This window comes from Canis aureus, chromosome 8 (assembly GCF_053574225.1).
Source record: "Canis aureus isolate CA01 chromosome 8, VMU_Caureus_v.1.0, whole genome shotgun sequence".
Taxonomy (NCBI): domain Eukaryota; kingdom Metazoa; phylum Chordata; class Mammalia; order Carnivora; family Canidae; genus Canis; species Canis aureus.
The window spans coordinates 20,095,864-20,116,678 of NC_135618.1; the positions used below are offsets into that span (position 1 = coordinate 20,095,864).

Genomic DNA, 20,815 nt, shown 5'->3' on the forward strand with positions numbered 1-20,815 from the left:
CTTTAATAATGCTTATTACCTAAAACCTTAAGTTAAAATACTTAGGACTATGAGAAGGAAAACAATTTTTAAGAAAAAATAAAGATATAAAAAGTAAGCTTTAAAATTAGGATAAAATCCAGGTAACATTAGGAATAAGTGAATATTAAATACCAGTTCAAGTTCCCTTGCATCTGTTTCTTCTATTTTTTTAAAGGAAGTCAAACCTGCATTTACCATTGCATTTGACAATGTTATACCTGTGGAAAATTAATCAAATAGCAGTTCTTAAACAATCCATTTTAAACTACATCTATTCTTAAGCTTTCAACAATGACATTAGTAAAAAAAATTTTTTAAAGATTCAGATTAATAACTAATTCTTAAAGGTTTTTGAAAAAGTTTTCAGTTGGGTTTGTTGGGCTGTGACATTTATCCAATTGTTCATATTTATGTTTTCAAACTGAAATAAAACATGTAGGTGCTTTATAGAAAAAAGGAGGAACTCTTTGGTCCATATGATGACTCAACCCTTATTTTTATCATATACCATCCATAGGAAGTATCAAGTAATTCCTATTGTTACATATTATACTCATGTTTGAAAAAAGGCAACATAATTTATAGATGAGAATATTGCTTCATAAAGCTATGGTTCTCTGAGCATTTCTGAGAAACAGAGTTTTATATTTCTGTACTGAAATCAGATAATTTTACTCCTTTAAAATGTCCAATTCCTCTCCATTGCATTTAGAATAGTGACAATTTCCTACCGTGACCAAACTCCATTACCTATTTGACTTGATTACACAGCCTATGTGTCCCATTTAATTTGCTACCATTCCCCTCTTGCTGACTATTCTCTAGCCACATTAACTTTAATTTTGTTCCTCAAAAACATCAAGTTCACTTCCATCTTCGTACTTTCTCTGTTACTACTTTAAGAAACTGGATATATAAAATTCTTATCCTCACAAATGAATTTAACCAAACTCTGAAACAGGAGATACTGCCAGAAGTGTAAATTTCTAAAATATTACCATCTTGTCTAAGGCACATATACTGCTGGTGGGGATATTACACTCTATCTTTTTCCATACCTTTACCTATCCTTGAGAATTCCTCTTATTCGTTCTTAAGATACAACTCCTAGTATTAATAATTCCTTCATGTTCATTTTCCCCTCAAAGCTTTTCCTGAATTTTATTTTTTTATAAACATTGTTGAAAATCAATTTGCATTCATTATTTTTTTTTCCCTGATGTTCAGGAAGGACTTAGATTTGCTTTTTTATTTAGACTCTCTCATTTTTCTATTGTATAAGTTTTGCTGAGCAATTTTTGCTTCTTTCTCTTCAGCCATACTGAGTAAGTGTAAAAAACACATTAGTGTTCAACAATTTGGAAGAGATGGAATGCAAATGATACCTGATTGACAATATTCTAGTAAGTCAGAAAGTCTGTGTTTGTCCTTTTCAAATATAATGAAAATTTTCTAAGTAATAATTTAATCTAATTTCAAAAATTTCTGTAAGTTGTTACTTCCTAAATGTTTTATGGAACCTCCTTCCTACATTAGAATTCATCTTTGTGAAATGGGCTCAGCATTTGGTTTGCTAGGAGTTCAGTAGAAAGGGGAGACTTAATGTCAAGAATCTCTCCTCTAACTTGACCTTACTTTCACAGCTAATTCCCAGGACTAGTCAGTCCCGCCATCCCACTGATATCAAACTTCAAGAATAAAAAAAGAACTTCCTCACAAAATAGTCGGAGATTTTTGTTCTAAGGAATAATGAAACAATCCCTAAAAACCCATTACATAATTTTTAAAGTCCCCTAGGTGCACATAAAATTACAAAGCTAACAAAGCTGTCAATCATGGAGTAACAGCTCTCTTCTTAGAGTTTAAGTTATCCAGAAGAAGTAGGGTCACAAAATCAAAGGCATCCAACTAGAAAACTCGAGTACTTAGTTATACCTCAGTCTTTATAACTGGCTCCCTCTAGAGTTTTTCATTTTTCAGTATGTAACTTGAGCTATACCCAATAGATATGAAATAATTAGGCACAATCTTTTGTCTATAGAATCTTTATGAAGATCAGTGCAAACATTGTCCTGTTATTGAAAAAAAGAGGAAAAGTTAAGATATAAGTAAGTGATATAATTTTCTGTAATGAATTACGAATGGCCAGGATTGCTAGCTCTGTATCTTGTCATTGAGATCAAAACAAAATAATCATAAAAGTGGAGAGAGAGCAATACATAGTTACCTAATTACTAAAACAAAATTTCACTCTTGGTTTGAGAACAAATGTAAAAATAAGATTATTCATTTTTATTAGGTTTCCCAATTGATTTCAAATGGAATCCTTCAAGCAGGAGAAACAAAAATCAGATTTTCAAGAGAAATAAAGTTTAGTACTAAGCCTACAAACACATTTTTCTCTCAAAGTCTGTAAACACCATAATTTTCCTGACAATGAAAAGCAAAATAAAGTGCAAACATTGACAAATTGCCTGCCTGTATTCAGTACCTACCTATTTTTTCCAGCTGTTTGGATACATGTAGAGAGTTTTCCCAAAGTTTGCATCTAAAACATTTAGCTAAAATCAAACTGTTCAATAATATAGCAAACTTTTCTTGAACAGCCACAAAATCTGACAACCCTAAAAAAAAGTTTCCAAAGTTAAATCTAGTATACTAGTTTACTGGGAAAAATATTGAAAATCCATTAATTCTATAACATACATCTTGTAATTCGTGAGCCATTTCTAAAAATCTTCGAGATATCTTGTGTCAAAGCAAAGTCTTGTATGGGAATGCATCCTAGTTGAGCCTGTATAAGACTGAGGGAAACAAGAAATTTCATGATTTCCTTTTAGAAACTATTATCTCATGGAATTTGATATCCTTGAATGAACTATCTCTTAAAATTTCTCTCTGCCTTGATTTCTTTAACACTAGATGCTTCTATATCTTGCATCATTATTGTTACAAGTCATTGTTGACTTCTTTCCAACTTCTAAAAGTTCCCTTCTTATTTCTCTACTCTTCATTTCCTCAACTTCTCTTTCTCTCAAAAATCTCATTTCTTCTCAAGACTCATTATAATCTCTAAATGCCAAATTTCAAATGCACTGAAAATTATCCTGCATACAGGACAAAAGACACTCTCAGACCATTTCTTTAATCCCAACACATCTAAAATTGCTGTCATATTCTCCTCAAATAGAGTTCTTTTAGCTCTACATAAATAGGTTATTATAGAAAAGCAAAGCATTTTGTATAATAAACAAATATTTATTGTCTATGAGTGAGAAGCATCATGTTAGGTCTAAAGACTGTTCAACATATGAAGGATGGTAACATATTAGTTGATTAGTTGAACCTAGCAGTTGTTTGGCTATAAAATTTGAGGAACGGGTGGTTAAGAAGAGAGAAAAGGAACTAACATACGTGGTGCCTACTATATGCCATTTTGCCTGTTTACTTTTTTAACCAGACAATGATGTGCAACTCACCCTATGGGTCTAACTAAAATTATCAGGCTTATATTAATCTCTTGAAGGTCTCCTGATAAGTCAGGTATGTAAAGAGAAAGAGAAGAATAATAGTTATATTTCATGATTTAGTTTTAGCAAACAATATGTGAAAACAGAAAGTAGTAACCAACTCACTTCTCAGAATGGGTGCATATAGATGAAACTATAGACTAACTTAATTCTTTTGGCTATAGTATATCTTCCGAAAGTTATTTGGTATTAATCTATTAAAAAATAGTTGTAGGGGGTGGCCCCGGGTGGCTCAGCGGTTTAGCACCGCCTTCGGCCCAGGGCCTGATCCTGGATTCCTGGGATCAAGTCCCGCGTCAGGCTCCCTGCATGGAGCCTGCTTCTCCCTCTGCCTGTGTGTGTGTCTCTCTCTTTCTGTGTCTCTAATAAATAAATAAAATCTTAAAAAAAAAAAATAGTTGTAGGGACGCCTGTGTGGCTCAGTGGTTAAGTGTCTGCCTTTGGCTCAGGGCATGATCCTGGAGTCCCAGTATCGAGTCCCACATCGGGCTATCTGCATGGAGCTTACTTCTCCCTCTATGTCTCTGCCTCTCTCTCTCTCTGTGTCTCTCATGAATAAATAAATAAAATCTTTTTAAAATAGTTGTAAATAATAAACCTAAAATTTGTATGGAACCACAAAAGACCCCAAATAGACAAAGCAATCTTGAAAAAGAACAAACCTGAAGATATCACAATCCCAGATTTCAAGATATATTGCAAAGCTGCAGTAATCAAAACAGTAATCAAAATCAAAACTGGCACAAAAACAGAGTTCAATGGAAGAGAATAAAGAGCAAAGAAATAAACCCACGATTATAATAAGGTCAATGAGTCTTTGACAAAGGAGGCAAGAATATGCAATTGGAATAGAATAGGCTCCTCAACAAATGATACTGGGGAAATTGGACAGATACATGCAAAGAAATAAAACTTGGCTACTTTCTTACATCATACACAAAAAGAAACTCAAAATGGATTAAGGGTCTAAATGTGAGACCTGAAACCATCAAAATCTTAGAAGAGGGGATCGCTGGGTGGCTCAGCAGTTTAGTGCTTGCCTTCAGCTCAGGGCATGATCCTGGAGTCCCAGGATCGAGTCTCACATCGGGCTCCCTGCATGGAGCCTGCTTCTTCCTCTGCCTGTGTCTCTGCCTCTCTCTCTCTGGGTCTGTCATGAATAAATAAATAAAATCTTTTTAAAAAATCTTAGAAGAGAACACAAGCACTAATTTCTCTGACATTTTTCTATATAAATCTCCCACGGCAAGGGAAACAAAAGCAAAAATAGCTATTGGGACTACATCAAAATTAAAAGTTTCTTCACAACAAAGGAAGCAATCAACAAAACAAAAAGACAACCTACTGAAAGGGAGAAGATACTTACAAATGATATATCTTATAAGGGTTTAGTATCCAAAATTTATAAAGTTATACAACTCAAAACCAAAAAGACAAATAATCCAATTAAAAATGGGCAGAAGACATGAAATGACATCTCTACAAAGAAGACATACAGATGGCCAACACACATGAAAAGATGCTCAACATCCCTAATCATCAGGAAAATGCAAATCAGAACCATAATTAAATATCACCTCATACATGTCAGAACACCTAAAATCAAAAACACAAGAAACAAATGTTGGTGAGGATATGGAGGAAAAGGAATTCTCGTACACTATTGGTGGGGATGCAAACTGGTACAGCCTCTGTGAAAAACAGTATGGAGGCTCCTCAAAAAATTAAAAATAGAACTACCATATGATCAGTAATTGCCACCACTGGGTATTTATCCAAAGAATATGAAAACATGAATTTGAAAAAAATATATGCACCCTTATGTTTATTGCAGCATTATAAATAATAGCCAAATTACAAAAGCAATCCAAGTGTCTATCAATAGAAGAATGTATAAAGATATTATATATATATATACACAATGGAATAGTACTCGGCCATAAAAAAAACAAAATTTTGCTATTTGCAACAACATGGAGAGAGCTAGAGAGTATTATACTAAGGGAAATAAGTCAGTCAGAGAAAGACAAATTCCGTATGATTTCACTCATGCGTGGAATTTAGGAAACAAATCAAACGATTATGGGGAACGGAAGGAGACAGACTGTTAAATATATAGAAAACTAACTTATGGTTATCAGAGAGGAGGTAGGTGGAGAGATAGGTGAAATTGGTGAAAGGGACAATATACTCATCATGATGAACACTGAGCAATGTATAGAATTGATGAATCACTATATTGTACACCTGAAACTAACATAACATTCTATGTTAATTATACTGGAAATAAATGGGGAAAAACGGCTGTAAAGTTACAGTTTATTAACAAAAAAATAACTGATGGAAAAATGTGAATGGGGTTGTTGCAAGGGTTAGAGAAATAATACTTACAAAGCTATCCTGGGATGCACAAATGCAGGGTATATACAAAACTGCTAGAGTAAAAGTAAGACTTCTGAAATCATATTTATTCATATTGAACAGCAATATGTCTATTAATAAATAGGATGTCTTTCAGCATTATATTTCCCAGTCAGAAACCTTATTACAAGAAGCAATAATAAAAAAGGAATGGGAGGCTGGAGTGCCTTGGTAGCTCAGTCAGTTAAGTGTCTTACTCTTGATCTCAGGGTCGTGAGTTCAAGCCCTATGTCAGGCTCCACATTGGGTATGGAGCCTATTTTAAAAACAAGCAAATAAACATGAATGGGAGGGAGAACAGGGATTTATTCCTGTAGGTGCAGAACATTGGTAGAGCTGTCTGTCTTTACCAGATAAGGCTAGCCTGAGCTTGTCCTCAGGAGAAATAGAAGTCTATTTTTTTTAAGGTTTTATTTTCAAGTAATCTCTACACCCAACATGGGGCTCAAATGTACAACCCCAAGATCAAGAGTTGCATGCTCCACCAACTGAGCCAGTCAGGCACCCTGGAAATAGAGGTCTTAAAGCCTCAGATGAGGTGGTTCTCTCAACTAAGGGGTGGAGTAGAATTGTGTAGTAGTTAAGTAACGACTAAATCAGGTCTTACTATAAGGATTACATGAAATAAGGTATTAATTCAGTTTGGATTAGGTATAACCCTGACCAGGCTATAATGGCTTAAATACACACAGTTAACTCTCTATGTAAAAGAAATCTAATCAGGCAGTCCAGGGCTTGGTATGACAGTCCTACAAGTCACCAAAGACCCAGGATCCCCCTATATTTGTGCTTTGCCATGTATGACTTCCATTCTCAGGCTACCTTGTGGTCAGAGATGACTTCTACAGCTCTACCCATCACACATTCACTCCTTACAGCATTTCGGAGGAGAGGGGTGGGAGGACAAGAAATGATGCCCTGTTTACCCCTTGACTCCTTCCTTTCAGCAGCCTCTAGGAAAACAAACACTTCTACCACCCATATCTCATTAATTGAACAAATCTTAGTAACAGGGCTGCATCTAGCTACAAAGCTGACTGAGAAATACAATCTTCATGTATAGGTAAGAACAGATAATGGGACAATCAGATAGCAGTTTCTGTCTTAGGTATGCAAAGCATCTAATGTAGTAGCTAGAACATAATACATATTCAAGAAATAGTTATTATTAATTACTATTATCTTTGGTTGAGCCATTTAAGATCTTTCAGCTTCCTCACCTAGCAAACTGATAAAAATGATACAAGAAGTTCCCAAAAGACTTCTGTATCCTGGCCAACTTAGTAAAGGAAGGATTTTTCAGAAAATATCTGTGTAAACCCTCTTGCACTGTTGGTGGGAATGTGAACTGGTACAGCCACTCTGGAAAACTGTATAGAGGTTCCTCAAAGAGTTAAAAATAGATCTGCTCTATGACCCAGCAATTGCACTGCTAGGGATTTACCCCAAAGATACAGATGCAGTAAAATGCCGAGACACCTGCACCCCAATATTTATAGCAGCAATGTCCACAATAGCCAAACTGTGGAAGGAGCCTCGGTGTCCATAGAAAGATGAATGGATAAAGAAGATGTGGTCTATATATACAATGGAATATTACTCAGCCATTAGAAATGACAAATACCCACCATTTGCTTCGATGTGGATGGAACTGGAGGATATTATGCTCTGTGAAATAAGTCAATCGGAGGACAATCATCATATGGTTTCATTCATTTGGGGAATATAAAAAATAGTGAAAGGGAATAAAGGGGGAAAGGAGTGAAAATATCAGTGAGGGTGACAGAACATGAGAGACTCCTAACTCTGGGAAATGAACAAGGGGTGGTGGAAAGGGAGGTGGGTGGGGGTTTGGGGTGACTGGGTGATGGGCACTGAGGGGGGCACTCGACGGGATGAGCACTGGGTGATATGCTATATGTTGGAAAATTGAACTCCAATTAAAAAAAGAAAAAAAAAAAGAAAAGATTTGTGTATAAAGAATAGACATCTCTCAAATAAATCCTACCTTGGGTACCACATTTTAATCTAGACCAAAGTAGCTATTTCGTTTTGTTTTTAAATCTATTTCCTTTCTCATCATTTTAAATAAAGACTATAAATAACAACTACAAAAGAAATCCTTCAAATAAAGGAAAGTTAAAGGTGTACTATGAAGCTGTACAACTCTTCAGAGAAGAGTTATTCTGAAGCTATTTTGTCTGCCTAAACATAAAATAGGAATATCCAAAGAAATACCTAAGACAAAAGATCAAGATAGCACACAAAGCCTTCTATATACTTACTCCTCAAATTCCATGGAAGGATGGACATATGTATATGTGTGTTCATATGTGTATGTCCCCATTCATAAAACTACAGGAAAGCAAGAAAGCATGCCACTGGTAGACCAGAAAGTTTAATGTCAGAAATAAAATTTCTGAAGATCAAATATATGAGGAAAATTAAAATGGAAGAAGTTATCCATAATACATGCGAAAGAATCAATAGACATAATATTGTAATAACTAGTAACAGATGGTAACTCTGTTTACTGTGCTGAGCATCATGTAATGTGTAGAATTGTTGAATTACTATGTTATACCCCCAAACTAATACATTTTATGTCAACTCTACTTCAATTAAAAAAAAAAAAAACCTCTTTCCTTGAAAAGAAAAAATACCAACAGATTAAGAAGGAGAGACTCCTGACATATTTGTCTGAGCAATTTACTAGAATGCTGAGCATATAGGTTTGCCCCTGCCCATACTCTCTCATTTGTGGAAAATATTAGGCAGTTGTGGTATGTGATTAAGAGGCTAACATAGGAGTATAGACATTGAGGCCAGAGAAGCAGGTCAGTATTCTAGGGAGTAACAAACACCCAGGAGAGGTAGGAAAACTTTATTCCTTTAAAAAAAAGATTACTTATTTATTTAAGAGAGAGAGAAAGAGATTGTCAGGGGGGACGGAGCAGAGGGAAAGGGACACACGGACTCTATGCTAAGCACAGAGCTCAATGACGCAGGGCTCAATTCCACAACCCTAACATCATGAAATCAAGAGTTGGCCACCCAACCAACTGAGCCACCTAGGTATCCCAGGAACACTTTATTCTTAGATTACAAGATATTTCTACACTTTTATGGCAGGAAATTTAACAACTTCTCCACAATCATTAGAGATAGTAAGTAACCGAATAGGCAGGCAAAAAGATATTTACAAATAAAAAAGCAAACAATGATGAACTGACTTATAATTGAGAAAAAATATGACCATAAAAAGACACACAATAGATGAAATAACTAACAATTAAGGACACAAAACAGTGCACAGTTTTAAAATAAGTATAACTAATTTAAATATTTTTAGAGAAGTTAGTAATATCATGTATATTTTAGAAAGTCAAGCAGAGGGGCACCTAGATGGCTTAGTCGGTTGAACCTCCAACTCTTGGCTTCTGCCTACATTGTGATCTCATGGCTTATGGGTCAAGCCCTGAGTCAGGCTCTATGCTCAGTAGGGAGTTAGCTTGAAGATTCTTTCCCTCTACCCTTTATCCCACTCATGAGGTGTGCTCTCTCTCTCTCAAATAAATCAAAAAAAAAAAAAAAAAAGGCAGAGATCCAGTAAAATGTTTTATCACTGAAAAAAGCCCCATAGATAAAGCAGAAGAGCAAATTAGACAGATGACTGAGCTAAGGCATTCTTCTAAGAGTCAATAAAAAAGAACAGAGATACGAAATATGGGAGAGAGCATAACCTAGATGGCTCAGTTGGTAAAGTATCTACCTTCAGCTCAAGTCATGATTCAGGGTCCTGGGACTGAGTCCCCATCGGGCTCCCTCCTTAGTGGATTTGGCTTCTCCTTCTCTTTCTCCCTCTGCCCCTCCTCTGGCTCAGGGTCTTGCTCTCAAATAAATAAATCTTTAAAAAGAAAAGAAAAATACTCTCTAAAAAAAATTTTACACTTTCTCTATGGGAGAGAAGGTATAAATGTGGAAGAGAGAGCCAGAAACTCCAACATTCATCTAGTAGGAGTTCTAGAAGGAGTGAACAGAGAGAATAAAGAAAAATAACTTACAGAAGATAACTTCCCAAAGCAGAAGAAAGATTTAAGACTACATATTAAGAGGGTCCCCAGAGTGCTGTGGAAAAACAAAGAATAAAGATGCACGTCAGACCTTTATGGTGAAATCTCCTAACACAGATAAAGAAAAAATTATTTTAATATTCCAAAAGAAAAAAAAGGTTATTAACAAAAGGCTGAAAACAAGTTGGGTCACCAAGAATGGGTGCAAGAAGAACAGTACCAAAGAAAGTTCCAAAGAATAATTAATCCACCCCCCCCAAAAAAAGAATAATTAATCCAACTCATTCAAATGAAAGGGCAAAATATATTTTAGGTTTACAAAGAATCAGAAAGACTCAGAAAATTACTTGAGAATATACCTGGAAGAATAAACTACCTATGTAACAAAAAGGAGGACAGAAATTTTAAAAAGCAGGAAACAAGCAAAAAAATCAGTGAAAAAAATTTAGGTAAGTCTATAATTTTTAATGCACACTAAAATATTTTAAAATTAACAACCAGCAGGGTACCTGGGTGGCTCAGTGGTTGAATGTCTGCCTTTGGCTCGGGTCATGATCCTGGGGTCCTGGGGTGGAGTCCCACACTGGGATCCCCACAGGGAGCCTTCTTCTCCCTCTGCCTATGTCTCTGCCTCTCTGTGTCTCTCTCATGAACACATAAATAAAATCTTAAAAAAAAAATTTAACAACTAGAACTAAAATTCCAAATGATCTGAATAAACATGGGAGAGAACAGGAAGTAGGAGAGAAGTGAAAATGTGATATAAGGTTTTGACTCAAATGGTAAGTTTAAAGTGTTCATTTTCTATAGAGATTGATAGAAAAATATATATCTAAATATGCAATACAGAATATTAAAGAAGAGCTATCTGGAAGAACAAAAACAGAGAAAACTTGATATATCCAAGAAGAGGTAAAAAGGCAAAAGAAAAAATAAGTGAGAAAAAAGAAATAAGCAATAAAGTGCTAAGAAAACATACAATAAGAGTAACTCTAAACATAGCAGTAATTATAATAAATTTAAATGGACTAAATTCCTCAAAAGAATTGAGATCAGATTAAAAAACAACAGTAATCAAATCGAGCTATATGTTATCTCTACAAATTACTATTTAAAATAAAGCAATATGAAAACAGTAAGAACAAAAAAGATACAAAATAAAAGAAGTATAATAACATTAATATTAGACAAAACAGAATTAAAAGCCAAAAGCAATAAATAGGACAGTTGGTTGAGTCATCTACCCAGCTCCTTCCATTTAGCAGCAGAAAGGACAAGATAGGATAAGAAAGGCAACATGGATATGTGAGCCAAATGGTCTGTAGGGCCCTGAAATATGTCTCAATATACAGGTTAACTACAACTTTTTTTTAAAAGATTTATTTATTTTAGAGAGAAAAAGAGCAGGAGGGGCAGAGGGAGAGGAGAGAATAATCAAGCCGACTCTCTGCTGAGCACGGAGCCCAATGCGGGGCTCAATCTCACATTCCTCAGATCATGACCTGAGAGATGAAACCAAGAGTCAGTTGCTTAACCAACTGAGCCACCCAGGCACCCCTAGTAAAACAACTTTTATGCACAATTCTTTTTTTTTTTAAAGACTTATTTATTTATTCATGAGAGACACAGACTGAGAGAGAGAGGCAGAGACACAGGCAGAGGGAGAAGCAGGCTCCCCTCAGGGAGCCCAACATGGGACTTGATCCCAGATCCCAGGATCACGACCTGAGCCGAAGGCAGGCGCCTAACCACTGAGCCACCCAGGCGTCCCTTTATGCACAATTCTAAGATGATTTTCTTATGATATGCTTCTTTGTTTATTCCAGAACTCCTCCTAAACTTTTAGTCATTCTCACAGTCCACACCCACCTAGACAATATGTCACTCTTCTACCTGCTGTGTACTTGTTCTTTTGTCTGCTTTTCCAAATGTTCTAGTGATGTATATATTCCCTTGAATTACTTGATGTCACATTTCTAGATCCATTATTATATAATCTTGCTATATTTTCCTTTACCAATATAATAAATTTCTCTTTTGATTAATAAAACCCTACATGAAAAATGAGAGATTTTTTACTTTGAGTAACACAATTATCAAACTATTCTTAGTGGCAAAATATACAGCTTAGTGCCTAGGAAACCTGTCATTCATTTATTCATTTACAGTTCATATAGAACAATCATGAACACCACATATTAAGCCATAAGTAAAGTCACAAAATATATAATCACAACCCAATAAAATTAGAAACTAACAATAAAAGAATGATTTTAAGAATTTGAAAAAACAATTTTAAATAATTCTTAAAGAGGAAATTAACACTGAAATTACCTTTAAAAAGTATAGAAATAGATTTAGAAAATCTCTAGTTGTTCTAGAGATTGCCAAAATGATACTTAGTAGAAAATTTGAAGTCTTAAATATTTTAAGGAAAACAAGAAAAACCAAAAATGGAGCAAACATATAACAAAAAAACTACAAACAGGAGAAAGTAGAAGGAAGAAAATAAAGATAAAATCAGAAATTAATGGGATAGAAAAATAAATGGCTTGAAAAAATAAAAATATAGAAACCTCTGGAAAAATCAATTAAGAGAAAGAAGAGATGACACAAATAACATTAGAAATTAGAAAGCTGACATTACATTTTCAGAGGAAATTTTTAACTTATTAGAAAACAAAATATGTCATAAAACAGAAAGATGGATGAAATGAATGCTACCTCAGGAACATATAAATCAGCAAAAACTGATTCAAGAAAAGTTATAAACACTGCAAAAAAAAAAAAACAACAAAGAATATAAAAGACACTTTCAGATTTTCACAACAATGACAGGTAGCTCTTTACCCTGAACTCAAACCTGTTTTTACATAAGCGAGAAGGAGCATAATGGATCCCAGAACCTAATTCCAAAAATGTGAGGAATTCCTTGGTGGTGCAACAATGGACACTTGACCACTAAAAACAGTAATGAGACAGGATGTTTGATCTGTAACTAAAGACAGTATATTAGAAGTTTCACCTGCAAGTTAAGAAAAATAAGAGCTATAACTATTAGTAATTGAGATAAAACTATCCTTCTTTATAGATATGACTATCTATCTAGGAAATCCCTGCAAACCAAATGAAGGACTTCTAGTACTCTTTTAACAGAGTTCAGCGAGATAGATAAAACAATCAAAATTCAAAAACCAGTAGCCTTAAAAAAAAACAAAAACAAAAAACAAAAACCCAGTAGCCTTCTTATATATACTCCATAACTGATTACAAATACAATGTTATGCAATTTTTAAAAGGACTCTGTTCACAATGTCACACTCCAAAAAATACCAAGAAATGAACCTGCCAAGAAATATAAACCTAAATGGTAAACTTCACAGAAAGACATAAAGACCCAAATAGATGGAAAAAGATACCATATTCCTAGACAGAAAGATTTCAGAATTGTAAAAACAAGAATCTTCCCCAATCTATAAAATCAATTTCAAAAGGACTTTTTATAGATCTTGATAAACTCATTCTAAAGTTCATAGGGAGGAAAAATATCAGAGTAGCCAAAAACATCTTTAGAAGAACAAAAAGGAGGGAATTGCCTTACCATATCACAAAACTTTAATACAAGAGGAGCAAGTAAAACAATGTGGTATTGTAACAGCAACAAAATAAATAGATTAGACTAACAGTTAAGTGTCTAAAAACAGATGATTAGGAATTTAGTTTATGAAAAGGCGGCGTTTCAAATCATTAGGCAAAGAGAGAATAGCAATGTATTTATCAAACATTTCTGACTACCTTTTGGGAACAAAATATAATTAAATTCCTAACTTACACCATATAAAGAAATTAACTCCAGATGCCTTATAGGAAGCCTACAGGTAAAACATAAAATGGTTTTAAAGTATTAGAAGAAGTGATAGGAGAAGTCCTATGATCTTAGGATTTGTGGCAGAGACTGCTTTGCCTACCCAACATTTACTCTCTTTCCTTTTTAATAGCAGAAGCCCAATTTTAATCTAGGCACACTATCTACCACCAAGACATTTCCCAGTCTTCTTTGCACTTAGGGGTAGTCCTATAACTAGGTGTAAAGTGTTATCTGGGACTTCTAAGGAGTCTACTAAAAGATAGAAGGTACTCAAATATAATGGCTGAAGCTCTAGAAGTTATTTTGGACAATAAGGTGACCTTGAAACAGAAGGTATGTGGGATGGCAGAACTGAAAGACAGAAAGCCAAGTACTGATGATACCATGAAGGCACCATATCTACCTTAGACTAATCCACTTTGAACTATCTCTTCCGTGAAAGAAAAGTAGCCTGTCTTCTTTAAGCTATTGCTGACTCATTTTATTATGTAGTTTTACATAGTTGAACCTAATCCTAAGAAATACAGGAGGGGAAAAAACTTCCTTAAACAAGACACAAAACATAGAACTCATTAAGAAGAGTTTAATATGTGTGATTTTATAACTATTTAACACTTCTGCGTAAAACCAAATAATACATCCTTAATAATCAGGGATTTGCAAATTTTTAAATATAATTTTCACCCATTAGATTGGCAAAAATTCAAAGATATAAAACAAGCATTAGAGAGGATGTATGGAAATAGTCACTCTTTTTACACTATGAGTGGGAATTATAATTCAGAGAAGCCTTTTCAAAGGCAATTTGGCATTACATATTAAATCTTCTCATTTATATATACTTTCACCCAGAAATCTTTGAAAAATATGATATAAACACCAGGAAGCTCATTTCAGTACTATTTATAATAGTAAAAATTTGTTAACCATCTAATTCTTTATCAATAAAGGAGTGGTTAGAAATTATAATATACTCATAAACTACATTGCTATTAAAGTATACATTGCTGTTAAAATAAATGAGGTTAAAAAAAATAAATAAATAAATAAAATAAAATAAAATAAAATAAAATAAAATAAAATAAAATAAAATAAATGAGGTTAACATGTTTATGTACTGATAGGAAATATTAATGGCATCACAAGAACAGTAATTATGATCTTGTTTTTGTAGTAGACATATATGTTTATTAACATACATATTTGTGCTAAATAAATAGAAAATTGGAAGGATGCAGCAAACTACTGATAATAGCTACTTCTAGGGAAGAAAGATCAGAGAGGTCAAGACAGACCTTACCTTTTTTTTTTTTTAAGATTTTATTTATTTATTCATGAGAGACACACAGAGAGAGAGAGAGAGAGAGAGAGAGGCAGAGATACAGGCCGAGGGAGAAGCAGACTCCATGCAAGGAGCCCAATGTGGGACTCGATCCCGGGTCTCCAGAATCACGTCCTGGGCTGAAGGTGGCGCTAAACCGCTGAGACACCTAGGCTGCCCAGACTTTACCTTTTGATTTATAAATTTTTGACTCTTTAAAAAGTAATCCATGCCTTATTTATATAATAATACGAAACAAATGAAGAATAAAAGAAATCATTGATCTAAAAATATATCCAAGAGTTCGTTGAAAAATACCAGTTAAAGCAAACAGAGCTAGTGGTGAGTACAAAAGATCTGGGAATTAAAGTTACAAAAAATAAAAAATAGCCTAAAATTAAAGTTCGAAAACTTGGAAGAATAAAAGTTTAAAATTAAGAAGATTAATATCTACTTAAAAAAATCTGAAAAAAAATCTGAAATTCAGTACAGTAACAGGGATATGAGAGACACATGAAAGTGGTAACTATTAGCTATCATCACCTACCAAAAAACTACATTTTGGATTAAGAAAGGCCCCCCACATAGTTCTCTTTTCCCAGTCACACTGAAGTAGACACAGAAAGGTGGGAAATTATAAGAGGAAACTAAATTCTGATATTTATAAAAATTATAAAATCATCAATTCTAAAATCTGACAGCACTAATCAAAAGAATGTATGACCCAACCTAAGGGAAGGTAAATAGAAGCATTAAAGCTGCAAATAAAGTGTTCCTAAGAAGATGATAATGGAAAAGTACTTTGATTTAATATGACCCAATAGTTGATACAACAGAGTATATTGGAAAAAAACACTGAGAGAATCAAGAGGTCTAGGTTTTATTTCTAGCTCAGTCTCTAGTAGTGCAGTAAAACCTTGGGAAAGTCAGCTTATCTGGGCATCACCTACTTCATTCATAAAATGAAAGGACTAGACTATATGGTCTTGGGTATTTGAATTTCTAGAGAAATATAGCTAAGGAACAGAGCATTAGCTTCTGTTGTCCAAGCTATAGATCTGCCTGTTGAGCTGTATACAACTGTAAGAAGTTTGTTTCTGAGACTTTAAGGCATGTGGGAGATAAAATTCAATGGAATGTAAGGAAGTATCCCAGAGTGACCTCCTCCAGCTAAGGAGGAAAAACAAATTTTTTGGTTAACTGGCTTTATTGAGGCACATAGGTCATTTCACATAAATCACCAACTAAATCAAAGAGTTTAGCACTAAGACCTAAATACTCAGAAAATAAAACACTAGGCATAGCAGAAAAGAATATCATTGTATTTGTGTTGCAAACTGTGTAAGTCATAATTTACAATGTAGTCTTAGTTTACACTTCTATTTACTATTCCTCTATATGAACTTCTCATTCTCAGTAGAACAGACATTCCACTATCACATATGCATTCACTCATGTTTTTCCTATTATTATTTGTCTCTCTCATGGTTTTACTTTTACTATTTGTCTCTCTCAGAATGCTACTCTCATTCAATATACGTTTATTATATGTGTTTCCACACTCTCCATTATCTTTATACACATGTTTATCCTTATACACATGGTTCTCATTCAAGCTAACTTGAAAGCTCCTGATCATGAAAAACCTAACTTTCTTTTCTCACTACTTTGCTTCAGCAGAACACACTCTCAAAACATATTTATTGATTTAAAAAATTCACAAATCATCTATTTTAACTGAAGTCTGAGAATTTGATATTAATTTCACATCTGTATTCTGATACCTTCCTATGTAAATGTGCTCTTTTTTGTATTAAGGAAAGCAAATTTAAAATAAAGTTTTAAAACTAAAAAAAACTTTCATAAATATGAATTATCAATGGTAGCTACTATTTTTAAGACATTTAACAATCATCTTTACCAATTTATTTTCATTTCTCTTGTTTTAATTCTTCCTTCCATTGGAAATCTATAAATAAAAACACAAGGCAACACTTTATTACTACTTATTTTAACTAAATAAAACCTTTAGAAAATTATTTAAGACTTATTTAACCTCCATACCTGATAGTTACTCTATTTGGATCTTTGTTCAAAGTATTCAATATTTTCTTTTCATTTATCCTTAACTGCACATCTACAAATTCCTTGCAGCTGGATATCATCGTGACCTGTAAATTTTCATCATTTGTTCATTTATTTATGTCCATTCTTTATTTCTTTCCTCTCATCTTCTTACACTTAAAATGTATAACGGAATTAAAAACTTGCTTTATACATTTTGCCTTTTAAAGATTCATTCATTCATTCACTAACATGTTTACAAACACTTGTTATATGCCAGACATGGTCTAAGACTCTGGGACTATGCCAATAAAATCATTAAGATTAATAAAATAAAATTTAAAATATTCAGTCCCATGCCTACCACATAATACACCCTCAATAAATGTAACTGTCAATTCTACTACTATTATGTTATTATTTACCCCTCTGTAGTTTGCAAATCATTATCTTGATTAAGACTAATTTTGTAATGGAAAGAATGCTTTAGATATTAAATTTGTATTGTAGGGTCTAGTTCTGCTAGATGACTTAGAGCAAAGCACTCTTTGTGCTTTGGTTTCTCACATCTGTAACATGAAACTAACATCTGTTCTAATTCTCTTACATACTTACTAACTCAAAATAAGAGGAGTTAATGAAAATATTATGGATTTTCTACTCTTGATTGCTTCTTAGTTAAGAATAATATTTACATAAAAATATAAACATTTTACTTTTCATCAGTTTTTGTGCAATTTTTGTATAATAATCTCATTATAATAATCAAATAAGATTTTTTAAATAAAAATTAATGGTTAAATTTGAGAACAAGAATAAGTATCTTGTTGCATATTCACGTCCCCTGTAAAGAGAGAAAGGATCAATACAGTTATCAGGTATCAACAAGACTATGGTTTTATTTACTGCTGTAGCTACAAAGTTGCCCCACTGGTGATATCTTAATATAACCTTGTTTTAACTTCCACTTCTCCACAATCACTGTCCTTTTCTGGTCTATCACCGATACTATCCTAGTTCTAACTATTATTGCTATTCTGATGCAAAATATTTAGGGAAGAATTGCAAGTATGTGGCACACATGTCCAACATTGTGCATCACTCACAGAAGACTTGCCTAATATATCATGCATGCCACATCATCCTAGTCTTTCTCAACAAAGTACACTTGGTAGCCACTACCAAGGTAATTGGCATTATCATGTAAGTTGAAAGGCAGTGTCATCCCTCCTTTGGATATATATATATATATATATATATTAAATTTCTTAGCCCTAATACAGAGATAAAATTGAAATTTATTATAAAGAGTAATATTCCATACCTCAATGATCAAAAGTATATAAGATAGAGACATAGGTACTATTAGGAATGCTTTCTTGTCTGCTCATTCATTCTTAAATTGTATGATATGCAAATTAGTTGTTTCCCCAATATTTTTTATACTATATCATTACATATTTATTTTCTAGTGACAACTAATTTACCAGATCTAATAAAGTCTCTTTTCCACTGATAGTACAAAATTTCTTCACTGTCTCAAATGTAATGTAATACCAAGCCATCAATCTTCCTGCCTCTGTGGAAAAAGATGAAAAAAGAAACATTCACTCCATTAGTTGAAACAACTTGCTTTTTCATCAGTTTAACAAACATTCCTTAATGTCTATTCTGTGCCTGTAATAGCATCAGACACAAAAGACACATCAAAAAATCTAGAAGACACAGTGTCTAGAATTTATAGGTTGGCTAGGGAAATAACTATATGCAAAATAGACTACAGAACAAAATCCAGGTAATGATAATATTTACATATACCACTGGGGCGCCTGGGTGATTCAGTCAGTTAAGCATCTGACTCTTGATTTGGGCTTAGGTCATGACCTCAGAGTCATGAGATGAAGCCCCAAGTTGTGCTCTGTGCTCAGCCTGAGTCTGCTTGAGATTCTCTCTTCATCTCCCTCTGCCCCTCCCTGCCCCAAGCACACATTCTCTCTTTCTAAAATAAATAAACCTATCTTTTAAAGATATATTTATATATACAAACTTAAGTACAGAGGAAATTAAACCTAAGAGAATGATCAGTGTGGGATGGCTTAGTAGAGAAAATGGGGCTTAAGCAGGATTTAAAAATAAATAATATGCCTCAGCAGAAAGGAAATAAAGTTGTCATGACCTCAGTAAAAACCCAAGACTTATTTATCAAAACATTAAAGTTAAAGACTATCTTTGGGCTCCCTGGGTGGCTCAGTCTGTTAAGCAACCGACTCTTGATTTTGGCTCAGGTCATGATCTCAAGGTCATGAAACTGAGCCCCACATTTGGCTTGTGCTGGGCATGGAGCCTGCTTAAGATTCTCTCTCCCTCTGTGGCTACTCTAAAAAAAAAATTTTTTTTTTTAAAAGACCATCTTTTAGACTACTTTAGTGAGGAATATGGTTTGATAATAACTATGAGTTCAGGTCAAATTGACCTGCTTCAAGTCACTGCTCTATCACTAAGTAGGTGATGATATGCAGGTTATTTTACCAGTTTCTTAATGCAATTTGGGGGTAATAGAATTCCATATGTCATGTGTTTGTTGTGAAGATTAAATGCAATAGTATATATATAGTACTTAGCACAGTGCCTAGCAATAAATAAATGTTGTCTATTTTTATTACCACAACATGATGAATAATAGACTATGAAGGCCTGAAAGAGCCTTGAAATGCTAACAAAGGAGTTTAGGTTTTGGATTTGTTTTGTAAAATAACAGAGGACCACTTAAAATTCTTGAGCAATATTCAATTCAAGTTTGAAAATAAACTATTTTGGAAATAGAACATTGAGTTGGCTGGGTAGCAGCATGGGTAGAGTAGGGGTAAGTAAATATTGGAATGAAATTCATTTAAAAAGTTACTGGTTTCAATTACAAGTTGTCAAAACATTATAAAGAATTTCAAGTCTTGAGCACACACACAGGAAACAGCTGGGAAGAAAAAACTGCATACTGCTTCTCAAGCAAAGGGCTAAAACATTTATATATGTGCTATAGGTTTTGCTGAAGAAGGGAAGAATGTGACAACCCATCAGACATAGGCATCAAGGTAAAGCAGACAGAATTGAGAATTAGGAAGAGAAGTAGCCAGGCAGCTTAAAAGCCATTTTATCAATTAGGATCTTGGTGGATGTGTTTAGCCAAAATGCGGGTGATGCAGTGGTTCATAAAAGGGAGCTTCTGAGAGCAGTGTGTGAGATACAGAGAATATGGTTACCATGGGAAGTAGTATGTTAACCTTTAGGATATATTTAAAGATGCTCCTCTTATCCTAGATGTTTATAAATTAATATGTTTCTCCCTGCAAGAGAAAATGAAAGGTTTGAAAAAAAAACTAGTGGGGATCCCTGGGTGGCTCAGCAGTTTAGGGCCTGCCTTCGGCCCAGGGCGTGATCCCAGAGTCCTGGGATCAAGTCCCACATCAGGCTCCCTGCATGGAGCCTGCTTCTCCCTCTGCCTGTGTCTCTGCCTCTCTCT

The 20,815-nt window shown here is 34.0% G+C and overlaps 1 protein-coding gene across 16 annotated transcripts in view; it reads right to left on the reverse strand.

The window, feature by feature from the left end:
* HFM1 (helicase for meiosis 1) overlaps window positions 1–20,815 on the reverse strand; it is a 139,904-nt gene that overhangs the window by 41,281 nt on the left and 77,808 nt on the right. For 15 of the 16 annotated variants that reach the window (XR_013384335.1, XR_013384334.1, XR_013384333.1 and 12 more), the window contains 6 exons: window positions 18,786–18,877; window positions 17,299–17,405; window positions 17,156–17,203; window positions 2,728–2,825; window positions 2,517–2,645; window positions 154–239 (listed from right to left, as the gene is read on the reverse strand). Coding sequence is in view for 13 of the 16 variants with exons in the window: in XM_077905386.1 (XP_077761512.1) it covers window positions 154–239; window positions 2,517–2,645; window positions 2,728–2,825; window positions 17,156–17,203; window positions 17,299–17,405; window positions 18,786–18,877 (560 nt within the window). In the remaining 3 variants the exon portion in view is untranslated. The remainder of the gene's footprint in view (window positions 1–153; window positions 240–2,516; window positions 2,646–2,727; window positions 2,826–17,155; window positions 17,204–17,298; window positions 17,406–18,785; window positions 18,878–20,815) is intronic. The other variant, XM_077905394.1, reaches the window with a different exon arrangement.